Genomic DNA, 22,218 nt, shown 5'->3' with positions numbered 1-22,218 from the left:
GGGTATCTGATCACTGGCAGGGCGTAGCTGTTTATTGCCCGGGATTTGTTCTTGCCATTGAGCTGGCTTCTTAGGACTTGCCTTACTCGTTGGAGGTATTTGGCTGTTGCCGCATTCCTTGTTGCCTGTTCAAGGTTGCCATTCGCCTGTGGTATTTCAAGGTACTTGTAACTGTCCTTAATGTCTGCTATTGTTCCTTCTGGGACTGAGACCCCTTCTGTGTGGATTACCTTGCCTCTCTTTGTCACCATCCTCCCACATTTCTCAAGTCCGAATGACATCCCGATGTCTGAGCTGTAGATCCTGGTGGTGTGGATCAGCGAGTCAATGTCTCGCTCATTCTTGGCGTACAGCCTGATGTCATCCATGTAGAGGAGGTGACTTATGGTGGCCCCGTTCCGAAGTCGGTATCAATAGCCAGTCTTGTTTATTATTTGGCTGAGGGGGTTCAGACCTATGCAGAACAGCAGTGGGGACAGTGCATCTTCTTGGTATATGCCACATTTGATGGAGACTTGGACAAGTGGCTTCCCATTGGCTTCAAGGGTGGTTCTCCACAACCTCATGTTTGCAATGAAGGCCCTTAGAGTTCTATTGATGTTGTACAGCTCCAAGCATTTAGTGATCCATGTGTGTGGCATTGAGTCATAGGCTTTCTTGTTGTCAATCCAGGCTGTGCACAGGTTGTTGTGTCGCATTCTGCAGTTTTGGGCAACTGTTCTGTCTACCAGGAGTTGGTGTTTGGCTCCTCTGGTGTCCTTACCAATGCCCTTCTGTGCTTCACTCATGTATTGACCCATGTGCCCACTTATCTTGCGATGATGCCTGACATGAGCTTCGATGTTGTGGAGAGGCAGGTTATTGGCCGGTAGTTGGATGGGACTGTACCCTTTGAGGGATCCTTCATTATCAAGATTGTTCGCCCTTCGGTTAGCCATTCAGGGTGAGTCCCATCCCTTAGCAGCTGGTTCATTTGTGCTGCCAGGCGCTCACGGGCCTTCATTGAAAACTCGATGAGGTTGTGGAGAACCACACTTGAAGCCAATGGGAAGCCACTTGCCCAAGTATCCATCAAATGTGGCATATACCAAGGAGATGCACTGTCCCCACTGCTGTTCTGCATAGGTCTGAACCCCCTCAGCCAAATAATAACCAACACATCTCAGTCCAGAAAAGTGCAGTCCTAGGAACAGCAAGGATACTGCGCAGAACCCTCAAGCTCCCTGGCCTCTGGTGGTGGATGAGACGACCCGCGGAGGGTGAGAATAGAATATATATATATATATATATATATATATATATATATATATATATATATATATATATATATATATATATATATATATATATAGCTTAGACCCCATTATGGAAAAAAATATTTTGACATAGCAGCAGCACAAAAAAGAAAAAAACAAAAAAGTAAAAATGAGTTTATATTAGTGTATCGAGCTATGCTCCTAAACAAGCTGTAGTCGTGTTATGAATATTCTGTTGTATTAATTCAGTCTGCTTATTGGCAACCATTATTATTAGCGTTAGCAGCTAATCAAGAACAATATAATTTATAAATCAATAAATTAAACGGAAATTGCCAATTAGACGTACCTTGCGCCTGACGAAGTTTAACCACTTTAACAGCCTCCCATTCGAGTTCCGAGTCAGATTTTGGATCAAACATATGGTTGAACTCCACTACAAGGACAAGGTAGCCAGTTTCGCTGTTACGGTGGATTCAGTGACCGTGACTTTTGATCCCCGCGGCAGATCACAGGTATGCGCTTCCTGAAAGAGGTGTGGCGATCAACTTCGCTTGCGACACAGCCCTAAAACAGGGCGTTGTGGAGGAGAGCTTAAAACACACATTTTCAGACAGGCCGTGTGGGCAATCTGCAGAGTTTTTTGGCATGAAAAGTTACAGACACCTTACTGAGACATCAAGGTCCAATTCTTTAGCATTGTGGAGCATGAAAGAAGCGTGTGCATGGACCTTTAAAGCACACAACCTCCCACAGATTTTTAAACAAACCGTTTTTGTTAGTTGGTGGTATAAGAAACATTTAAATCCTGAAGCCATAAACCTAATGCTTTTTTTTAACAAGTTTTATTTACAGATTTTGTAAAACATCCAGTTAATTTGATTTTCTAAACCAGATTGTCTGAAAGTTGGGTCATTGCACATCAGTGCTAATGCTAGCCGCAAGGAAGGAGGCCGATGACTAGTGAGCGTGAGAGCCACTATCCAGGATAAAACATCCTAGATCCATAAGTACATCAAGAATAAGGCCCCAACAGATGGCGTGCTGAGTAAATGTCTCAGGCAGTGGAGAACAAAGGATGAGATGCTGGAGGGAGGGACCATCATGGGAAGACAAGCCCTTACACGAGATGTACCACCGGAATATAACTGACGTGGCTGATCTCAACAAACCCTACCAATGGCTTGAAAGGGCTGGGCTGAATGACAGCTCAGAGGCACTCACCCTGGCTGCACAGGAGCAGGCCCTGAGCACCAGAGCCATAGAGGCCCAGATCTACCACACCAGACAAGACCCAAGGTGTAGACTGTGCAAAGAGGCCCCTGAGATGGTCCAGCACATTACTGCAGGGTGTAAGGTGCTGGCAGAAGCATCAAGTAAAGAGCAGAGGAAAGCCGTGGTGGTGGATGTGGCAATACCAAGCGATGGCAACATCAGGAAAAAGGAGCATGAGAAACTAGAGAAATACCAAGGGCTCAGAGAAGAACTGGAGAAGGCTTGGAAGCAGTCTCATGACTGTCCTAAATGTAAAGTAGTTTATAACTGAACTTAAAGTTATTTCATGTCTAAGTAAGCAGAAAATTACAGCAGTTTTGAATACAGTGCCCTTTAGTCAAACATTCAGTCAAGATCCACATGGATATTTTATTTGTTCTAATTATCCTATGTATTACTGTATTGCACTGATTAGCACTAAATTTACTGGCAATTTGTTTCAACCAGCCAGGAAATAAAGGCAACAGACAAAGACCAAAAGCTTCTTCAGTCTTAGGGAAGTTCCATATTATCCTCCAGTTTAGCTTCACTTCACACTTGCAAAAAACTGGCTCGTTATGTAAACAAAAGACACAAAAGTTAGTAGGGGTGACGAACACTCCCCCAAGAAGGATACAAATGTCACAATGGCACAATGGTGGAAGGACCCAAATGCACAGCGTGACTTGGATAAACGAGTGTTTTAATAAGAACGTAGTCAGGCAGGCAATGGTCATACACAAGTTGGCAAAAACACAGTCCGACAAGGAGTAGGCATAGACGTGGTCAAAAAACAGGCAGAGGTCAAACACACTAGACTGGGCTATCAGAGACTGGACTAGATTTAAGACGGATATACCAAACAGGGCCATGCACTGGAACTTGAGAATCAACAACGCTGGAATGCTAGTCATGGAATGAACGCAGACAATCTGGCAAGGTACTGTAACAAGGCTAAGGGTGGTGCTTAAGTACTGGGCTGATGATGGCTAGATAGGTTGCAGGTGAGTTAATTGAAACTGGAAGTCAAGCTGGCTGAAACTAACAGTGACTGGAAACAGGAAGTACTGAGAACATAAAACCGGAAATGAACAAAACACTCATGTAAATGACTGAGGTTGTGACAACAAATTGTAGAAGCTTCTTCCTGCTCCCGACTGAAAGAGTTGACATGACTCAACTTTCACACAACTTCACCTGGGCCATGAAAACCAGATATATATGTAAACTGCTTAACAAGAAAATTTTTCATGGATCCATAACTTTAAAGGATCCGCTCAAATCAAGGCTTTGTTAACATAATGCCTCTGGTGTCTTTTGTTTACCACACAAATTCAGGTGACACAAAATACAGAGATCTGCGCACCCCATTTTCTGTTGACAAGAATCAGACAAGGCAAAGCATATCAGTGCCTCAAGAATGGACAGACATTAGGCCTGGTTGTACAGCAGGAAATCATCATCCACCATATCCGGTAATAAAAGGACAACTGAATACATATATGTGTTACCAGAGTTATGCCAGCTGATATTCTTTAAGTTCTGTGTCATTTCAGTTACCTTTTACTGCCAAATGTCACCACAATCGGCTGATTGGGACGGCTCAATAATTTTTAAGTTAACTCACAGACTTTTCTTAAAGTAGAAACCTTACCAAAAGTGCAGGAACCTTTAGTCTGAGTAAAGTTACAGTACACATTATCCTCCATTTACAATAGGCTTCACTTCACACCTGTAAAGAACTGGCTCATCAGTTGAACTAAGGACTGTGAGAAGGTGTGAAGACCACGTCGCTCATGAAGGACATATAATGAAGCTCCTTGAGAAACATTTCTGCTCTAAAAGAATGTAGGTGCAATGGCCCAACTTTCCCTACAACGTGGTTTAGAAAATGGTCAATTGAACTGGATGTTTATAAAATCTTTAAATAAAACTTGTTAAAAAGAAAGCATTACGTTTATGGCTTCAGAATATAAAGGTTTCTTGTATTAAACCACCAACTAACAAAAATGGTTTGTTTAAAAAACTGGGTGGGTGCTTTAACCACTAGGCTCTTTGAAGTCATGGATTTCTGAAGAATATTCTGTTTAGGTAGTTCACAAATGTATCTGGTTACATCACATCAGGTAACAACACTGCAGGACACTGCTTTGGGAGGAAGGGGTTATGTGAAACCAGTCTAACTAGTGCTGTGGATTGGTTGTTCTGTTTGAAAAGAGGCTCTTTATTGTTATTCAATTTTATTTATATAGCGCCAAATCACAACAAGGTTATCTTAAGGCACTTTACAAAGTAAGGTTTAAGACCTCACACATCTAAACCCAACAAATCCCACATACAGCAAGCAAATGTGTTGCTTGCTTATGTTCATCTAAGCTTGATTAGAAGATTTAATTGCTCTTTTTTTAATTTAAAACAGCTCCTGAAGCAGGCAGACTGACACACACTACATCCAAGTGAATATGGCCGAATATATAGAATAAGAATTATAAATTATAACGAGAATGAGAAAGCACAACATTCAGCTCTGACATGAAGTAAACTTTTCAAATTTTCTTAACTTTTTAGTTGACTGCCCTAGCAAACAGTGTAGAACTGACATTATCAGATCTATGTCCTGAACTGTGTCTATACTTGGTATTTGACCCTAACTCTAAAGGTCAGATACTAATGCTCCACCTTTTGGTTTTACCCTGGAATTGCGTCTTTGGTGCTAAAAATAGGGGTGGCCTCATTACCATTTTTAACACCTTCCCCAGACAGACCAAGGAGGGGGGCTGCTTACAATCGGCTCATGAGGGTGTGAGGAGTGTGTGATCAGCGCCGGAAAGGGCTCTGACATTCGACTGAAATCAGCGAAAACGAATCACTCCATCTGTAAAAAGAATGCAGAGTATAGCAGTGCAGCAGCATTTTCAACATGGCTGTAATGTTTTCACACAGTTAAATCATTTGACTTCTACTCAGCCAACAGAAACAAGGTAGAGGCTAGAGCAACTGGCGGAGGACCTACACCACCACCACTGAAGCATGCAAAGGAGATGGCCCTTAGCCTGAACACTGGAAAGCAGCAGCTAAAGGAATTCCTAGAGGGAGTTCATCAGAAGCAGTCACTCCCCAGAATGCACGTGCATTTGTAAAATGTAAGAAAAAATGTAGTCTGTCACAGTTTTTATGAAACAAGCTTGCATGGCAAACAGATGTGCATCGAATGAGCCCTTTCAGTGCCTGTGACATTAGATTCCTAACTATCACAAACCTGCCAGACATGCACTGTATGCCAGAAGGCTTTGACAGTCCTGGTAGGGAGAATAATAGTCATATTATTATCAGGCTTGCATGAGAGGATTTTGTTTTGAGTCACAGCTAAATGGTTACTAGGCAGATGTCATCTACAGGCATCTACAAATATAGAAAAAAGTGGGACTGCTTTTTATTAAAAGCAACTAAAAGACACTAAGTAATAAAATAAAAATGCAAATAAAACACATTTCTAGACGTTTATTTTGTAGTTTCAAAATAAACTTCAAAATAACGTTTCAAATGTCACTTCCGGCGTAGAAGAAGAAGTTTTCCCCTGCAGAAAAAACGTGCAGTCGTAACTGTGCTTCGTGATTACTTTGTAGTTACGTCTAAGTCGTCTAATATGAGCTAACGCCTGTTCACCTTTAGTCTCTCCCTCTACTTTGTTAAGTCACAGTCACAGAGGTTTGTGTCAGCTGGAAGTCGAAATTGCAGATGGTGTCTAGCGAGTTTGCTAACGCGTGCATAAATCAGTTAAATGATGTAGTGTTAGCTACACTTTTAGCTCAGGTAGATTTATTGACCGTAACTTCGAAGCGTTTAGTGCGTTGTCAGTTGATCTTAGCGTTATGTCTACTGTATGTCGTTAACTGTAATTGCCTAGTGTCCTGTCGTGTTTGATTAATTTTACATTGTTTTATTTGAGCTACTGCTTAGATGGAGCTGGATAATCTATTCGTCTACCTAGCGTTACGGTAAAATTGCAGACGTTGTCTGGCACTTTTACATAGCGTTTGAGAGCATCGTCAGGAAAACCCACAGAATCCTCCCTTTGGTCTTGTTTCTATTTATTTATTTATATTATGATGCATGTGCAAAGTATCCGGGCCGTATGGACCTTTCATGTATGTATTATTCGCTATTAGAGGTACCTTGATGTACTGTTGGGTAGGTTTAGCTAAAGGTCCTCATAATGTGAGGATCTTAATGTGTGTGTGTGTGTGTGTGTGTGTGAGAAGTACATTAGATTTGTACTAATTAAGTCCTAAATCCCATCCCCAATTCACTATGAAGAAGCCAGGAAGCAAAGCAATGTATAATCTTAACAGTGTTGAAGTCAGTCACACAGGAAGTTTATCTGTTTGTTGAAATGAGTTTTATTATAGATTGCCCATCAGTCAGTGCACAATGTGGTTAAAATCAGCTCGACACCAGTTGCTAAATAGTTAGTTTAGTTTATTGATTCAGTCTGGATTAGGTTACGCATATCTTTTATCAACAATGTTAAATTGAAAATACATGTTATACTTTATTACTTGAAGTGTATTTGAGAGCATGTGCATTAAAGATTTTGCACTTTTTGTACTAATATTGAAATGCAAGATGAACATTTCTTAAAAATGTGCAGGTACATATTGTAAACTTAAACTGTAGAAATATAGTGCTGTGTGGGGTTTAATGTATAATTTGGTCCAAATCGTACTGATACAGCATTCAGAAACATGATTTTGTCATTAGGATATTGTGTTTTGTACTACTCATCTACCAACTCTTGGCAACTCTTAGCTTGACTCTAGCTGTTTAATGATGTTTCCTTTTTTTAAGTTATACAATAACCATGTCTTTTTAATAACAGACGTAGTTTGTTTAATAACTTACCCTTCTTTTTAAAGTTATATAAACATTGGATTTCATCTGTATGCTAATATTTGCATCATTTGTTCTGTAATTGTAATCCTGTTGTGAATGTAGGTCCAACTCACTTCTCCGCTGGTCTGTCAACGTTTAAAGAGCAAGCATGAGCGGCCTGGATCAAGACCAGCGTGTCCATCGTGGTTGCCGTGACAAAACAACAGTCGCAAACGATTCATCTGAGACTTGTGAGCCTGCCAAGCAACCTCTCCATGGTCTGAAATTGGCATCCCATGCAGTTTTAGAGAAAGCACAGCAGAGGGGCAGGCTGAAGTGCTCCAAATGTGGAGGATCAAGGATGTTCTTTTGCTACACATGCTGCTCATTAGTGGGTGTCAGCCTGCAAGAAATTCCATCAGTCAAGGTCAGTAAGAGGTTAGGATTCACTTGAATTTCTTTAAAAGGGAGATTTCAGTAAAGTGAATCCAGTGAAGAAGTTACTGCAGTATATGTTAAATCCAGTTTTTAATAGTGGGGCTATCATATATGTACACTGTAATGCAAATGTTTTCTGGATAAGACTCTACATGATGTATATGGTCTTTAGCTTCCCATAAAGATAGATATAATCAAGCATCCAAATGAGACTGATGGCAAGAGTACTGCAATCCACGCCAAGCTTCTTGCACCCAGTGATGTCACCATATACACTTACCCCTGCATACCTGAGCTCAACAAACATAAGGTCAGTTGAATTTAAACGAAACGAAAAACTAACTCTTATTTTGATAATTGATTAATCTGTCGATTACTTTTTCAATTAATCTGATTTATCGGATAAAAAAATTAAAAAAATATATATATGCTTATTGGAAATTTCTTATGAGGGTTTTTTTTTTAACTAAATTTTGATTTTGACTCTTTAAATCTCAAACAAAATACAAAATCCAGCGTTTGAGTAATAAAATTTCAACATACAAAATATAATTAAAGAAAGTAAGCATAGAGTTTTCCTGACTGTGGTAGAAAACCCAGGAAGACACGGGAGAACATGTAAACTCCACACTGAGACTCCTGGGCCCCTTCTGGCTGTGGGGCAACAGTTACAACCACTAAAAACATGTCGTCATATTTTAATGCTGCTGTTACATTTAGTGTCTGCACCATTGAAGCTGCGCTGTTCTGTGGCGGCGACGTTCATTACTGTGTAGCAAACAAGATGATTGCGCAGCCAGCTGACGGCAGATGGCTCGCGGCAGAACAGATTAAGTAACAAAATAACAGCGGCACTTAGTGAAGAGTCTTCACGTGATGGATAAACAGCGTTTGTTACCACTAATACATCCAGGACACCAGTGTTTCATTCTTACTGTACGTTCTCCTGTGTTGCTGTAGTATTTACAAACCACGAGCTGAACATTGTAGAACTTGCGGGTTAACCTTGCCTATTATAATATTTAATGCTCAAATGAAGAGATTAGGGCGCAGCCTTTCTCCTGCTGCCACTTGCTGCGCCGTAAAATGAGCAGCCCGACTAATCAATAACGGCAAATCATTATTGATCAATTTCTGTCATTGCCCTAATGGCGTTTATTAACGTGTAAACATTTTGTTATACTTAGCTGTAATTAATAACAACAACTTAGTCTACTTGTCTTCATACTTCTTTACATATTACTTATCAAACTCTCCACTGTGTGACACCTTACTAGCTTTACATTTTCAATTCAATTTCAATAACCTTCACTCAGAAGGTATTCAGTTTTCCTATTCCTAGAGTACATTAAGTTTTTACGTTGAGTAAAATGCCATTTCCATCATTTTGACCAGTGTGCTACTCCTGTGTTGTCTCTATGTTGTCAGGTGGTGTTAGTATTTCCTGGTCCACAGGCAGTCTCCATTCAGGAAATGGTACAGTGTTTGCGTAACAAGATTGACAGTGGGCCACACAATCGCTTCAGTGAACCCTGTGTAAAGAGGCTAAAAAGGGAGGACGTTACAGATGCTACACACAATGAAAACAGTTCTAAGTCAGGGCCTAGAGATGAAAAAGAGATCTCAAAGTCGAGGGTGTTTCCCCTACAGCAGGTGGTCTTCATTGACAGCACATGGAACCAGACCAGCAAGATCAGCACAGATGAGAGACTGCAAGGTAATCATGAACATTTACGTGTGCTGCTTTTTTCAGAGCCCTGACTGGTTGTGATTACTGGGGGGCATTTGCTTCCCCAGCATTGTTGTATTAACACGATCATACTTTATTCTTTCTGACTCAAACATGTTCTCTTTCAGATTTGGTCCAGGTAGAACTGAAGATGAGGAAAACCTGTTTCTGGCGCCACCAGAAAGGCAAACCAGACACTTACCTATCTACTATTGAGGCTATTTTTTATTTTCTAAAAGACTTTCATGAGCACTGCCTTGTACAGGACTACCATGGAGAATATGATAACCTCCTCTTCTTCTACTCCTACCTGCACTCAGTTGTAACCAAAGCCAAGACCTTGGCTGGAAAATGTTGAACTGTGTAAAGAGACATTGAAATCAGCTGCAAGCTATGTCCCAGATTGTAAAGTTTGTGATATGAATGCCTAATATGAAGCTTATAATGTACGTACAATAGCAGTTAGATATAAAAAAAAGTTAGTGATTTTGACTAACTCTTACATGTACAAGGAAAACAATTTCAGATTAGTTTAAATATTTATTTACAAATCAGTATAAGTTTGTTTTTTTCAACTGAATTAGTTTTGTGCTTCTCTATAGTAGAATATCATTAGTTGCTGTACCAATAAATTCCATATACCCTGCCAATGCTGGAAATACAGTATTGTCAACCTGCCTCTTTGATGAATATATGCCAATGTAATAAATAGCATCTAGTAGAAGGCCTCTCTGATCTTGGCTTGCAGTGTGTCACATGTCTTCTTGGAGTCTCCCTGCAGCATCAATGTGTTGGGCTTATACAAAAATGGGGTTAGCTACTGCAGCATAGCCCACACCCAGAGTAGCTTCATCACAATCACCTGCAACAATGTTTGAAAAGTCTTTGTATAATGATATTGCTACATCTATACATTTTTTAATTAAATGACAATCCAACCTGTTTAGACTTCCACTCCTCCAGGACAGGCATACCAGCAATTATAGAGTTGGAATCTTCTTGTGCTGCAGAATTCACAGTGTCATTGGCTCCGATGACCACCATGTCCGGATTGGCTTAACTACTGTCATTGTGTTAAGACAATATGAGGTGGCTTGAGTATGGGTTAATGATGAGGGGTAACTATGGTAAGTGGTCCACATTTATTTAGCGCATTTAAACACCCATTCCAGGATCCAAAGTGCTTCACACAAGCTTCTCACCTACCCAGGCACTCGCTCAGAGCAAGGACCTCTGGAACTTGGGGTTTAGTGTCTTGCCCAAGGACTTCAACATATCGACTATGGCGGGGCCACAACCTTGCGGTTAGAGGACGACCTCCGTAACAACTGCACTATTGCCATCCCCTGACTAACCAAATGTCTTAATAATGTCCGTAATTATGCTGCCAATGTCATAACAACAATATCATAAAGGAACGCCAGCCTCCGCCAAGAGCACTTTGAGTTGGCCAGGCATGCGACCAGCCACTGGGTGGATACCAAACCTGTTAAGTATAACATCACTGCTTTTTTTTAACGGTCACTACACCCCTAATAAATTATGCACCGTGTTTGAAATTTACTCTTAAGCCAATGCTGAATAACTACTTGACTCTTATGTCCACATTGTTTTCCTAAAAGGGGATGCCTAATTACCACCCAGCAGAAGACAGATGGTCATAAAGAGGTGACAAGCAGGCGTGTAGAGATTCCCCTCACAGTCTTGCCCTGGTCTGTCAGCATCTTTACCATGTCTGCAATGGGGTATTGGGCTTTGGCTGCACACAGACCCCAACCTAAAACATTAGAAGGTTTAATGTTATATAAAAAGCTGTTTAATAAAAATTTTTGCAATTCCTTCATAAATACGTACATCGATGGTTACATTTTGTTTTATATAAATATATTCAACCACAAACTAGTTATTTTTGGAACCTTTGTTCTGTTTTTTCCTACACCACAAAACCAATGGTTCTTCGGCCTGATGCACATTTTACTAGGAATGAGCAGTGGGTAGCACCGTCGCCTCACAGCGAGAAGGTCCTGACGAAGGTCCCGTCTGTGTGGAGTTTGCATGTTCTCCCCGTGTTCGCATGGGCTCTCTACGGGTTCTACGACTTCCTCCCACAGTCCAAAAACATGCATTAGGTTGATTGGCTTCTCTCCATTGCCTGTAGGTGTGAGTGGGGCTGTGAATGGTTGTTTGTCTCTGTGTTGCCTGCGATGGGTTATCTCGCCCATAGCCAGCAGGGATAGGCTCTAGCACCCCCGCGACCCCACATATGGAATTAAGCGGTATGGAAAATGGATATGGATAGCGCAATGGATGGACAAGTTTTGGATGTGTGCGTTTGTGTCCCATGCGTGCAAAGATCTCTTTCCCTGTGTCTGCATCACCTCTGTATAACCCTTCTGATTAATACTTTACACAGTTCAATATTAAAACTAAGAATTTTTCTAAGCCAATTGCCGGTAACCGCTATATTGTAATTCCCCAGACAACTGTAGCCTTCTGTTTCCTCACTGCCTTGCTTTGTTGTTGACAGCACATGGAGAGGTCTTGAATTTGACCTCAATAGCTCTCATGACTTTTCACAGTTTCTCTAATCGAACCAACATGCTGGACCACACAGCTGTCCTTGCTATGATTTGGATCCACTGGAAAAAAGCTTTAAAAAGAACTCAGTTGTCAGCCAAGTCTGGCTTTTTTTACCTAATAACTAAAGATGTGGTCATCACCTCACACTCAAAAATAATAGCCCACAATCCTTTGCCAACACACAAGCACTGACACATAATTTGTATTGTTTGTCACTGGAGGCCATGTGGTGGGATATTAGTGGACAAATCCCTCTCTCTTGTGGTTTCTAAATTCTGTGTAGAATTAACTACAGCTTTATCAATCAAACCATTTCCCAACACTTGTACAGCAACTCTGGAAAAACTTGCAAACATTTTGGCAGAGTTGTTAGCTTTAGTCTATTTGTCAGGTGAACTTACAGTAATCAGATGACTCACTCATGAGCACTCATTGTTGAGTGTTGTTATTGATCAAGACATTCTAAATAGCTACAGCTGGAGATCAGAGTATCATTCTTACTGTCCAGTAATGAGAGGAATGATACTGATAATGTGCTCCATCTATGTCCCTTATATCAATCCAAACATCTTTCTACACCTGTCTCTCTCTCTAGGTCTCTACAAAGTAATGCACATTCATCCATCCATCTTCTACCGCTTATTCCCGTTGGGGGTCGCGGGGGGTGCTGGAGCCCATCCCACCTAGCTGAGCACGAGAAAGTAATATACAAATACATAAAAAAGGTGGTAGGGATTTACCCCTTTAAAAGTAACTTGCTTGTGATTTATGCCACAATTTGAGACTTGAGAAGTTGTGGTCAGCCGAATGGAATCCGCTACAGTACTGAGTCAGACTTCGTAGACACGAAGACTTCAATCAACTACAGGATTTAAAAGAATGTATGAGCCTATAAAGACCTGAATATAGTCACTGCTGCCATAGCATTTGATGCATACCTGTAGCACAATTTAAATTAAATGATGAAAATTGTGTTTTGAAGTACTTCTCTATCATTTTGGACGGACATGCAGCTAATAGTTTGGCATTTGTTCTTGTTGATTTAAAAATGTATGTAAAACCTCAGCTCACAAATGTCTTTTGTTGCTGTACCTGGCGTGATGATGACATTGTTGGCTTCTTTTATTATGTCAATGGTCTGGTCAACATTGACCTCTGTGTGAGTACCCACAATCTCCATAGGTTTACCACCCGCTGTAGAGGTGGTGCCATACCCACCCAGGATAACATTGGGCAAAGAGCGGTTCAAAGCCTTGCAGAAGAACAAAATGTCAGTCTCAAGTTATCAATGTTGAGGGAGTCCACTATGTACTGTATCTCCTTACATCCATCTACCTACCACACACATGATGTAGGAGAGTATGGCACTAGAAGAGCCAATTAGAGCTCCAACGATTGTCATGAGATTGTTGTCAAGTAGAAAGCCTTCAGCACAGAGAGCACACCCAGGATAGCTGTTCAACACTGTGATGACCACTGGCATGTCAGCGCCTCCAATGGCTGCAGTCAGGGTGACACCCTATGGAAAGATTGGAAGGTATAAAACTTCATTACAATATAAAGCCATAATGCTTTTCTAAATCTTTAATGTCATCATGTTAACTTACATACCATAATGGTAGAAAGCCCAGACACTCCCAAGAGACACCCCATGCCAGTACCATAGCTGGAACTAAGCATGAAGGGCACCATGCCTCCAACTCATGCCGCCATCAGACTGGCATTCAACATGTGTCGTCCCGGTAACAGGAGAGGGGCAGAGTTCAGTATGCCTATAGTGAGAGAGTTCTTAAGAAAAATGTGGACACCCAGATAAAGAATATAAACCCACTTCATATATCTGTATACACACACCCTATGCTGCAAAAATACAAAGTAAAGTGACCTTGGAGTTTGCCAAAGGCCACCAAAGAGCCACTGAAGGTGACGCCTCCAATGTAGGTGCCCAGATAAGCCACTGTCTTCAGTACACTGGCAGCTGGGTGAGTGTCAAGGTGAGGATACTCAATCATGAACTCCGCAACGCAGGTGAGAACAGCTGCCAGGCCCACAAGACTGTGGAAGGCTGCCACGAGCTGTGGTAAATCTGAGATTTCAATGCGCTTGGCAACAGTCAGTCCTGCAGAGAACATATGCAAAACCAACCCCAAGACCAGGAAAGAGGCTAAAGTCAATAAATCTGAATGAGTTACAGTATTGCCTTTGGTGACGTCCAAACTCCAAATTCCAAACTTATCACTTACATTGGCTGTGTTGTGGCTTAACTTGAAACCACTAAGACAGTAATTTACCAGCAAGTGAATCCTTCGCTCTACTGTGTGTGTGTATTGACTGCAACATCATTTATCAATCTGCTTTTCTCAATTTCTGTTAACAAGTGCAATATTTACACACAATGGAACCAACACGTGACAGGATGATTGATGTTCTGTTACGAATTTAAAAAAAACATACTGTTCAAACACCAGGGGTTGTGTGCTATGCATCTCATTCATTATGGTGCTTTAGTCTTTAAAACAAACACTACACAAACAACAAACTATACTGTTACATCTTCAATAACGCATCACTTGTATCTTAATTATTCTTTAGTTTAGACTCCACATGGACATGAAGTTACCTACCCAGAGTTCCTCCAGTGGCCATGGCCAGAGACATTTGAGACAGCAGCTCTGGTGAGGGTTTAAGGGCACCAAGGGTGGCAGCAATGCCCCCTGCCACTCCCATCATTCCCAAAGCGTTTCCTAAGCGACTGGTGCCCTGGGCAGAAAGACCTGCCAGTGCTCCAATGCAACACAAGCCTGAGCCCAGATACATCATCTGAAATATAAAAAAACAAAAAAAAAACCTTTATTAATCTGTGTATGTATTGATGAAGTGAGTATTCTGTTACCTGCTCAGTGCTGTATCCAGCTACTACTGAGGCTCCATATCCTCCAATAAATGCAAAAAGCCCCCTGAGATTACACACGCACATTTGTTTTATTTGTTACATTAGGCAAATTCTCTTAACTGTTAACTATGTTTATATGCTGAATGTAGGACCAGCGATGTTGATGGATGAAACAAATGCAACAGCCAGAGCGAGACTTTGAGGTAGGGAGGAGGGTTTGAGACCTCCACCCATCAGCACCAGCCCTCCTACTGCAGTTAGCCTTGACAGAAAACACATGAAAAATAAATTACAAACACAAAGTTCGTAAATATAAAACTTATGTCTCTTCTGGGCACCCTGATCTGCTATTCTGGAATGACTTTTTTGGAACATGGAGCTATTCAACTGCTCACTCCAACCAACCACTCTGTCCTTCAGGGACTGTTACGTGTGGGACACTTGGAATTCCTGGTGCCCCGTGTGTCTGGAGCCACTGTTCATCGAGGATCCGGAGGATCTATTCATATTTTGGACTTTGATAACAGGGCTAATCATAGTTGACTTTGGTGGTGCCCTGCTTTATCGGAAGATTGGAAAATCTGCGGCAGGTTCATTGCCATGTCCACCGGCCGTGGAGTTACAAACACCCCTGGGGGCCATGGTTACTCTGCTGACGGAATTACATCAGAGGATGGCCTGGATTGATGGAATAACAAGTAACATCGCAGATGGTTCAGATGATTTACATCAGAGGATGACCCGGATTAAGGGATTGATCAGTAACATCTCAGCCTGCTTGGATGGCCAGATTGCAGGACTGACCAGTAAGATCTCTGCCTGTTCGGAGGAAGACAAGAGACAGATGGATAACATCTGCAGACAGACTAAACACTTGGTGAATATGGTGACAGCCTTGTCTGACAGGCTTGAGGAGATGTCGCGGGTACCCCATGGTCCCACAAGAGGCGATGAAGCCCTGAGCTCTGACCGACTGGACTATTGATCTAGACAAATTAGTCATGGATTGTTAAAATGTACTAGAATTGGCTGTGAATTATTCAATGCTTTCTCCTATTCCCCTGGGTCCGATCTAGCTCGCCAGCTGAGCCTTTCCCTTATTGTGTCTCCCTTCTAGGACAACTGGTGTCCTGGCTTGTAAACATCTTGGTGGGCCTCGGTCATACATCTATAAACAACACTTCACTATACTGATGCAGATATACCCCCCCCACAGACCTTACAGTCTCACCGTCTGCTCTCCGACAAGGTCTCCACTTGTACTGTGTGCCACTGTGTGTGTGTGTGTTTTTGTTTTGTATTGTTTTGTACTGCAACTTGCTTCCACTGTCGGAATCGACGTCGGTCAAGCTGGCTGCTGATGAAATTTCACCGCTGTGGGAATATTAAGGGCATTCTATTCTATTCTATTCTATTCTATTCTATTCTATTCTATTCTATTCTATTCTATTCTATTCTATACCAATTACTGACCTGAGATTGCATTGGTTACGGACATAAGGGGTGAATGCAGAGCAGGGGTTACGCCCCACACCGTGTGGTATCCAACAATCCCAGCCAAGCCAAAGGTCGTGACCATCAGAGTGAAAGCTGCATTTGGGGAGATGATACCCAGAGCTAGACAGGTTGACAGGCCCATAGAGAGAGACAGAGCAAGGTTGTCATTATGTTTTTCTGAGTACCATTCTTTCCTGTAGTGAGTGTGTGCAGTTTCAAATTTTCCCCTTCAGTAAAGTACTGATATATTTGAATAGGAAAGGTAAACACCAAATTGCGTGAACTAGTTTATGCATGAGTGACGATTCCTCATGATCTCCATTTCATTACTGATGTACTTACCTTGAGGATTACTCTAATATACATATACATAAGGTATCAATGTATTACCGAATATAATGCAAACCAGGTTGGCAACAAAAGTCAAAAAGATATTTCCCAAAGTTGTATGTTGATGTCTGACCTCCAGTGTAAATACTGGCAGAGGTCAGGGTGCGATTGAAAGGGGAGATGGCTGCCGCATTCTCAGCGTCCAACTCTGCGACTGTCTTCTGTTTCACTGCTGCTGGTGGGGCTGTTTTAGGAAGTGGGGCTGGGAACATGTTCTTGCCTTCCTGCATGCATCAGGAAACACATTAGAGAATCAGTTTGCAAGGACAGGACAAGACAAGATAAGATAAATATCGCAAGTCTTACAGTGGCAAAGATCTGAACAAAGTTTAAGGACAAACATGAACATAAACCAGTAACTAGTGGTTATGAAAGGTAAACTGTCTTTTAATCAGCCTGAATAACGCAGAGTAAACTGATACGTCCTATTAAAGTTTTAGGCTTTACTGCATCTGTCGTACACAACGTGTGCAGACTACACATTCCTAAAAAATAAAATTTTTTAAACGTTCACAACATCCTTTCTGGGATCCAGCATGAGCTATTCCCTGATGGGGTTGAATTTTTAGTCCCCCTTTGTTGATCTGATAGCTCATACAGTACGGAGAATGGGAAAATATATGCCAAAAGACATTAAATGCTGCCAATAGAAGCTTACCTTTTGGACCACAGTCAGTCAGACATGGTCAATTGTTCCATACTCAAACTCATCTACGGGCTCAAAGTGGAAGTACTCCTTGTGAGGGCTAATGGCCTTCAGCAGCTTTTATATGTTATTTGAATACAGAGTACTGGCCTGTGAGGCCATTCGACTTGGCAGGTCTGTATAGCCAATGTGAGTTACTCCCTGTTTATTAAACAGCATATGCAGTGTTAGATAGAAGTGTACATATAAATGTCAAAAATGTAAAGGCAGGATATCCTCAAGCAGAAAGCTCACCCTGTAAACATACAGCTCGCCAGGCAAGATGGTCTTATTGCCCCCTGCCTCTGCAGCCAAATCCACCACCACATTATATTTCATTGATTCCACAAACTCTCTCTTGATTAGAATGGGAGCCCGCTTCCCTGCAGAAGCTGATGATTACACCAAGCAACAGGTCAGAGTACTGTAGATACATTTTATCTATAGGGGGATTCAAAATTCTAAGCTACTATGGAAAAAAATCCTAAGTAACAACAGATTTCAAAGAGAGGAATTATCAGCGCAATGGACCTGGAATTAGGGCTGTGCTGATGACAATATCAACCTCTTTACACTTCTTGGCAAAAAGTGCCATCTCAGCTTCAATGAACTCCTTAGACATCTCTTTGGCATAACCTCCAACACCTTCGCCAGACTCTTTGGTGTCTACTTCTAAAGGCTCTGCCCCAAAGAACTTGAACTGCTCCAGGGCTGCGGGCCTGACAGTCAAGAAACAGTTGTCAAAATCATTATCATTTGAACCATTATCCTTGTTCTGTCTTTCCTCCCGCCCAATTCATGTAGTACCTGGTGTCAAATCCTCTAACTATGGCTCCCATTGATTTGGCTGCCCCTGCTGCTACTAAACCAGCGACTTCACCTCCAATCACCAGGACCTGTGTGCAGCAGAATCATCCACATAGATTACAGAGAAATTAGCCAGTCCCCCAATTTACTTTTGAGAAAAAAGACCCTTTAAGGTACCTTAGCCGGGGGTACTTTTCCTGCAGCTGTAATCTGACCAGTGAAGAACCTGCCAAAGTGATTTGCAGCTAGAACAACAGCCTTGTACCTAAAAGAAACCCAAAATGTATAGTAGTAATTGGAATGAGGAACTTCCTGATCAGCTACAAGCATTTATCAACATATAAATGTGCCTGTTTATTTACACAGCGATGTTAGCCATGGAACTGAGGGCATCGTAGCCCTGTGCGATAGTGACTCTGGGCACTTGGTCCATTGCCAGCACAGTCCTCTGTCTGTCTTAGAGCCTTCTCATCAGTTCCGGGTTCTGTGCTGGATAGATAAAGCTCACCAAAGTGGACTTAGGATTCAGAAGGTCTACCTCATTCAAACTGGGAGCACGGACCTGAAGAAGAAACAGAATGTTACAAACCAAAATTAGAAATTAGGAATTAGAAATTAACCTAAACATAGACAAACCTTGAGGACCAAGTCTGAGCCAAAGGCCGACTTGCCATCGGTTATCCTGGCTCCAGCATCTATGTACTGCTGGTCAGATAATTTAGATTCTTCACCAGCTCCACTCTCCACATGCACCTTGAAGCCTTGTTTAACCAATGTCTGCACACCCACAGGTGACAAGGCCACGCGACACTCATTCTGTAGTGTCTCCTTGAGCACGCCAACCACCACATCCTTGTAGAGCACACCTGAAAACACAAACTACCTGATAGTCAAACCTGCAGCATAGAATCTTTTAAATAAATATTCCAACTAAATAAAATATCCTTAATTTCTACTGGATAAAACTGTGACTCTTGCGTAGCTGTGTTTTTGTGCAGCAACACAGAAGGGTATTAATGCACAGCTGAGGTTGTGTGGTGGAGAACAGCATCAGGTTACACATTCCTCTCCATATTTGGAAGAGTGAACATGCCACCATAGAGACATTATTAGCAGGAGATTGGATCTGGGCCAGCACACACAGACTGGGCCTGCACTGCTACCTAGCCACACTCAAAGTTCAAAATAAATGCACAATGCAATTAACTTTCCATACTTTCACGTACACAGTGACACATGCCCCCTGGGAGGGTACTCACTCAGGCCACAATGTTTAGGAAACAAAGGTGTCAGACTTCAAGTTTGCATGTCACCTTTATCTGACCTCTTGTGTTTTCATGAATTAGCGATACCAACAGCCATGCTAGCAAAGCTGTTGCTTTTTTGCCGAGCAGACTTAGAACGTCCTTAAAGTCCCAACATGTAGACTCAGTCCATCCTGTGTGAGACACACTGAACTAAAGCATTTGGGTTTAGAGAGCTGTACATACGTAGCCTACCTCTGGAGGCCTTTTGGTCCCACAACACAGAGAAAGTCCTAAAGTTTGTCCTTCCAGGAGTCTTCTGGCAGACTCCTCACTGGATCAAAATGACAGAAGAGCTGGAGATGCAGCAAAGGATTGTTGACATGTTCACTGATCGTCCACTCAGAAGCTCCCTCTGGCTCTAGTGTTAATATGAACAGAAACATGCAGAGGGAGGCGAAATACTAACACTACATCTGCTGTAAAACAGTCAAGAACAGTATAATCTTCCTCTCTAGGACAGTCAAGATCCCCTCACACAGTCACACAGAGGCCTGTGCTGCGTGGCCAGAGACAGCTCTGCAGGACACACACAGAGCCCAGAGATGATGACACTACAGGTTTGAGTTGAAATTATGAAGGCACAAAGGGGAACCTGCGCCAAGCCGGGCCTGGAGAATGTGGGCAGGACTAGAGAAATAAGAAGCCATAAAATGTGTAGCTGGAGGGGAAAACTCAAGCACGTACATATATAGTAGAAAATTGTAAATAAATATGGTGTTTGCAACTCTGACCTTTCAGAAGGTACATGCACATAAACGCAATTATTTAAATAGAACACAAGCAGTGTGTGGTTCTATTATTCTGTGTCTGACATAACTCAGTTGTTTAACGTCACTTGTTAATGTTTCCATGGGTTGATTAATTCATTAAATCGTTCATTAACTCGTTCGTAGATTGTTCTGATCGCACTATCAGTATCAGACTTGCCTTTCAGATTTCCAGAACCAGAGCTGGGTAATGGGTCAACTCCCCGTCAGCAGCAGAGTCACCTGTAAATAGAGATGTTCAACTCGAGACCTCCCACTCGACTCAGCGTCGATCTTTTGAAGCGGAAGTGTCGTCAAGCAGAATCTCGAGCGCGTTCTGAATCACGTGACCAATGAGCGCGAGAGGTGTCGATACGTCACGTGACTGCCAAGCGGCTTAAGTGCAGTTTGAACAGACAGTTGTTTTAATATGTCAGAGCTTTATAAACGTGGCAAGCGGTCCGGAGATGATCTATAAGATGATAGATGATCTATAAGATAGACAGGTTTCACATTACAGACATCTGTAATGTATTTATGACAAGTTCAAAATGTAATTAAAGACTAAATCTACATTTTGACAAGTCGCAATTCCAATACAAATATCTTTATTAGTCAGACATCAGTGCCGTGCAAACGGCTCTTCTCCAAAGCTGGAGAGGTGGTGAGATATTGATTAAAGTCATGTTCTGTGGAAAAATAAAACGAAATAAAAGTCTTTGATTTAACTAAATGACAAACATGTCTCCTCAATGTAGTAATAAACAGAGTTGCAGAAGAACAAATACAGCTCTAATAACATCGGACATCAAACATGTTTGCAACATCAAGGCTACTTATACATTATTATCCAGAGAGAAACACAATTACACACCTTTAATTAAATAAGTTTTATTTGACAATAAAACATAGACTGTGATCCTGAACAACCACGTATCAGAGAGGGTTTGATGGTCAGTCTGTTCAAGCAGTTCTCACGCACAACCAGCAGATGTCGTTGTTCTGACTGTGTCATGATGGTGTCGAGCAATGTGTCGATTTCAGCCCAACTGTGTCATAGTTGCTCAGTGATTCATAAGGCTTCGATTTCGCCATCTCTACCTGTAAAACGTCCTACACTCAAAAAACGCGCGTGAGCACAGTGTGGGTAATTGCTAAATTGTATAAAAGACTCATTAACTACTCTCAATAAACCAGATTTAGATTGGTTGTCTTATTTTGAAAGGATATGGACGGAACATGCAAATAATATTACTGAACTATAGAGTAGTCTCATTAAGTAGTCATAATTAACCAGTTATTTTACTTTAGTAAATAATTTTAGTAAATAAAGGTTATTTCAAGTCTCTTTGTCTGCACAGTCCAATCTGAGCAACTCAGAAATGAATGTTTCCCCCTGTAGAATAAGTGTAGGAATTAACTGGACAATCAGTTAATTGGTCGTGCTTCTTGTTTGAGAAGAAGGACTCATACATTAATTTGTTCAATGTTGCTGTAGTCTAGAACGTGTTAGCTAAGTCTATTGTGAATAGTTTAATACAAAATCCTGCATCAGTGATTTTTCTGCTGTATAAGCAGAAGGACAAAACTGAGGAGCATTGTGTGACTAAAAAACTATTTTATTAACTTTTTTATAATATTGAAATGCCTAAAATATTGTAATTAAACATAAAGATTGGTCTTTTGCGTCAATATGAAGAGTCTAATGCAATAATTGTTTATTAATCATTGCAATGGCCACCCCTATTACCATCAGTTCCTGTA

General features: G+C 41.5%; 1 protein-coding gene and 1 pseudogene across 1 annotated transcript; one reads left to right on the top strand and one right to left on the bottom strand.

Moving 5' to 3' along the window:
• The first annotated feature begins 7,551 nt into the window (after positions 1 to 7,551).
• dtwd1 (DTW domain containing 1) lies at positions 7,552 to 10,284 on the top strand. The gene is made up of 4 exons (XM_029128506.3): positions 7,552 to 7,809; positions 7,993 to 8,130; positions 9,249 to 9,537; positions 9,678 to 10,284. The coding sequence occupies exons 1-4, from the start codon at positions 7,552 to 7,554 to the stop codon at positions 9,905 to 9,907; spliced, it is 915 nt and encodes a 304-aa protein (XP_028984339.1). The 3' UTR covers positions 9,908 to 10,284.
• LOC114842711 (NAD(P) transhydrogenase, mitochondrial-like) lies at positions 10,077 to 21,573 on the bottom strand (annotated as a pseudogene).
• Between the last annotated feature and the right edge of the window lie 645 nt (positions 21,574 to 22,218).

Source organism: Betta splendens, chromosome 16 (genome assembly GCF_900634795.4).
Source record: "Betta splendens chromosome 16, fBetSpl5.4, whole genome shotgun sequence".
Taxonomy (NCBI): Eukaryota; Metazoa; Chordata; class Actinopteri; order Anabantiformes; family Osphronemidae; genus Betta; species Betta splendens.
The sequence above is the reverse complement of the archived record's forward strand: the minus strand, read 5'-3'. Positions and strand labels throughout refer to the sequence as shown.

Bases quoted from the DNA above. Each gene is read 5' to 3' on its own strand.
- dtwd1 (XM_029128506.3), top strand. From the start codon at position 7,552: ATGAGCGGCCTGGATCAAGACCAGCGTGTCCATCGTGGTTGCCGTGAC. The intron at 8,131-9,248 runs GTCAGTTGAATT...CTATGTTGTCAG, and splicing joins CTGAGCTCAACAAACATAAG to GTGGTGTTAGTATTTCCTGG. The intron at 9,538-9,677 runs GTAATCATGAAC...GTTCTCTTTCAG, and splicing joins CACAGATGAGAGACTGCAAG to ATTTGGTCCAGGTAGAACTG.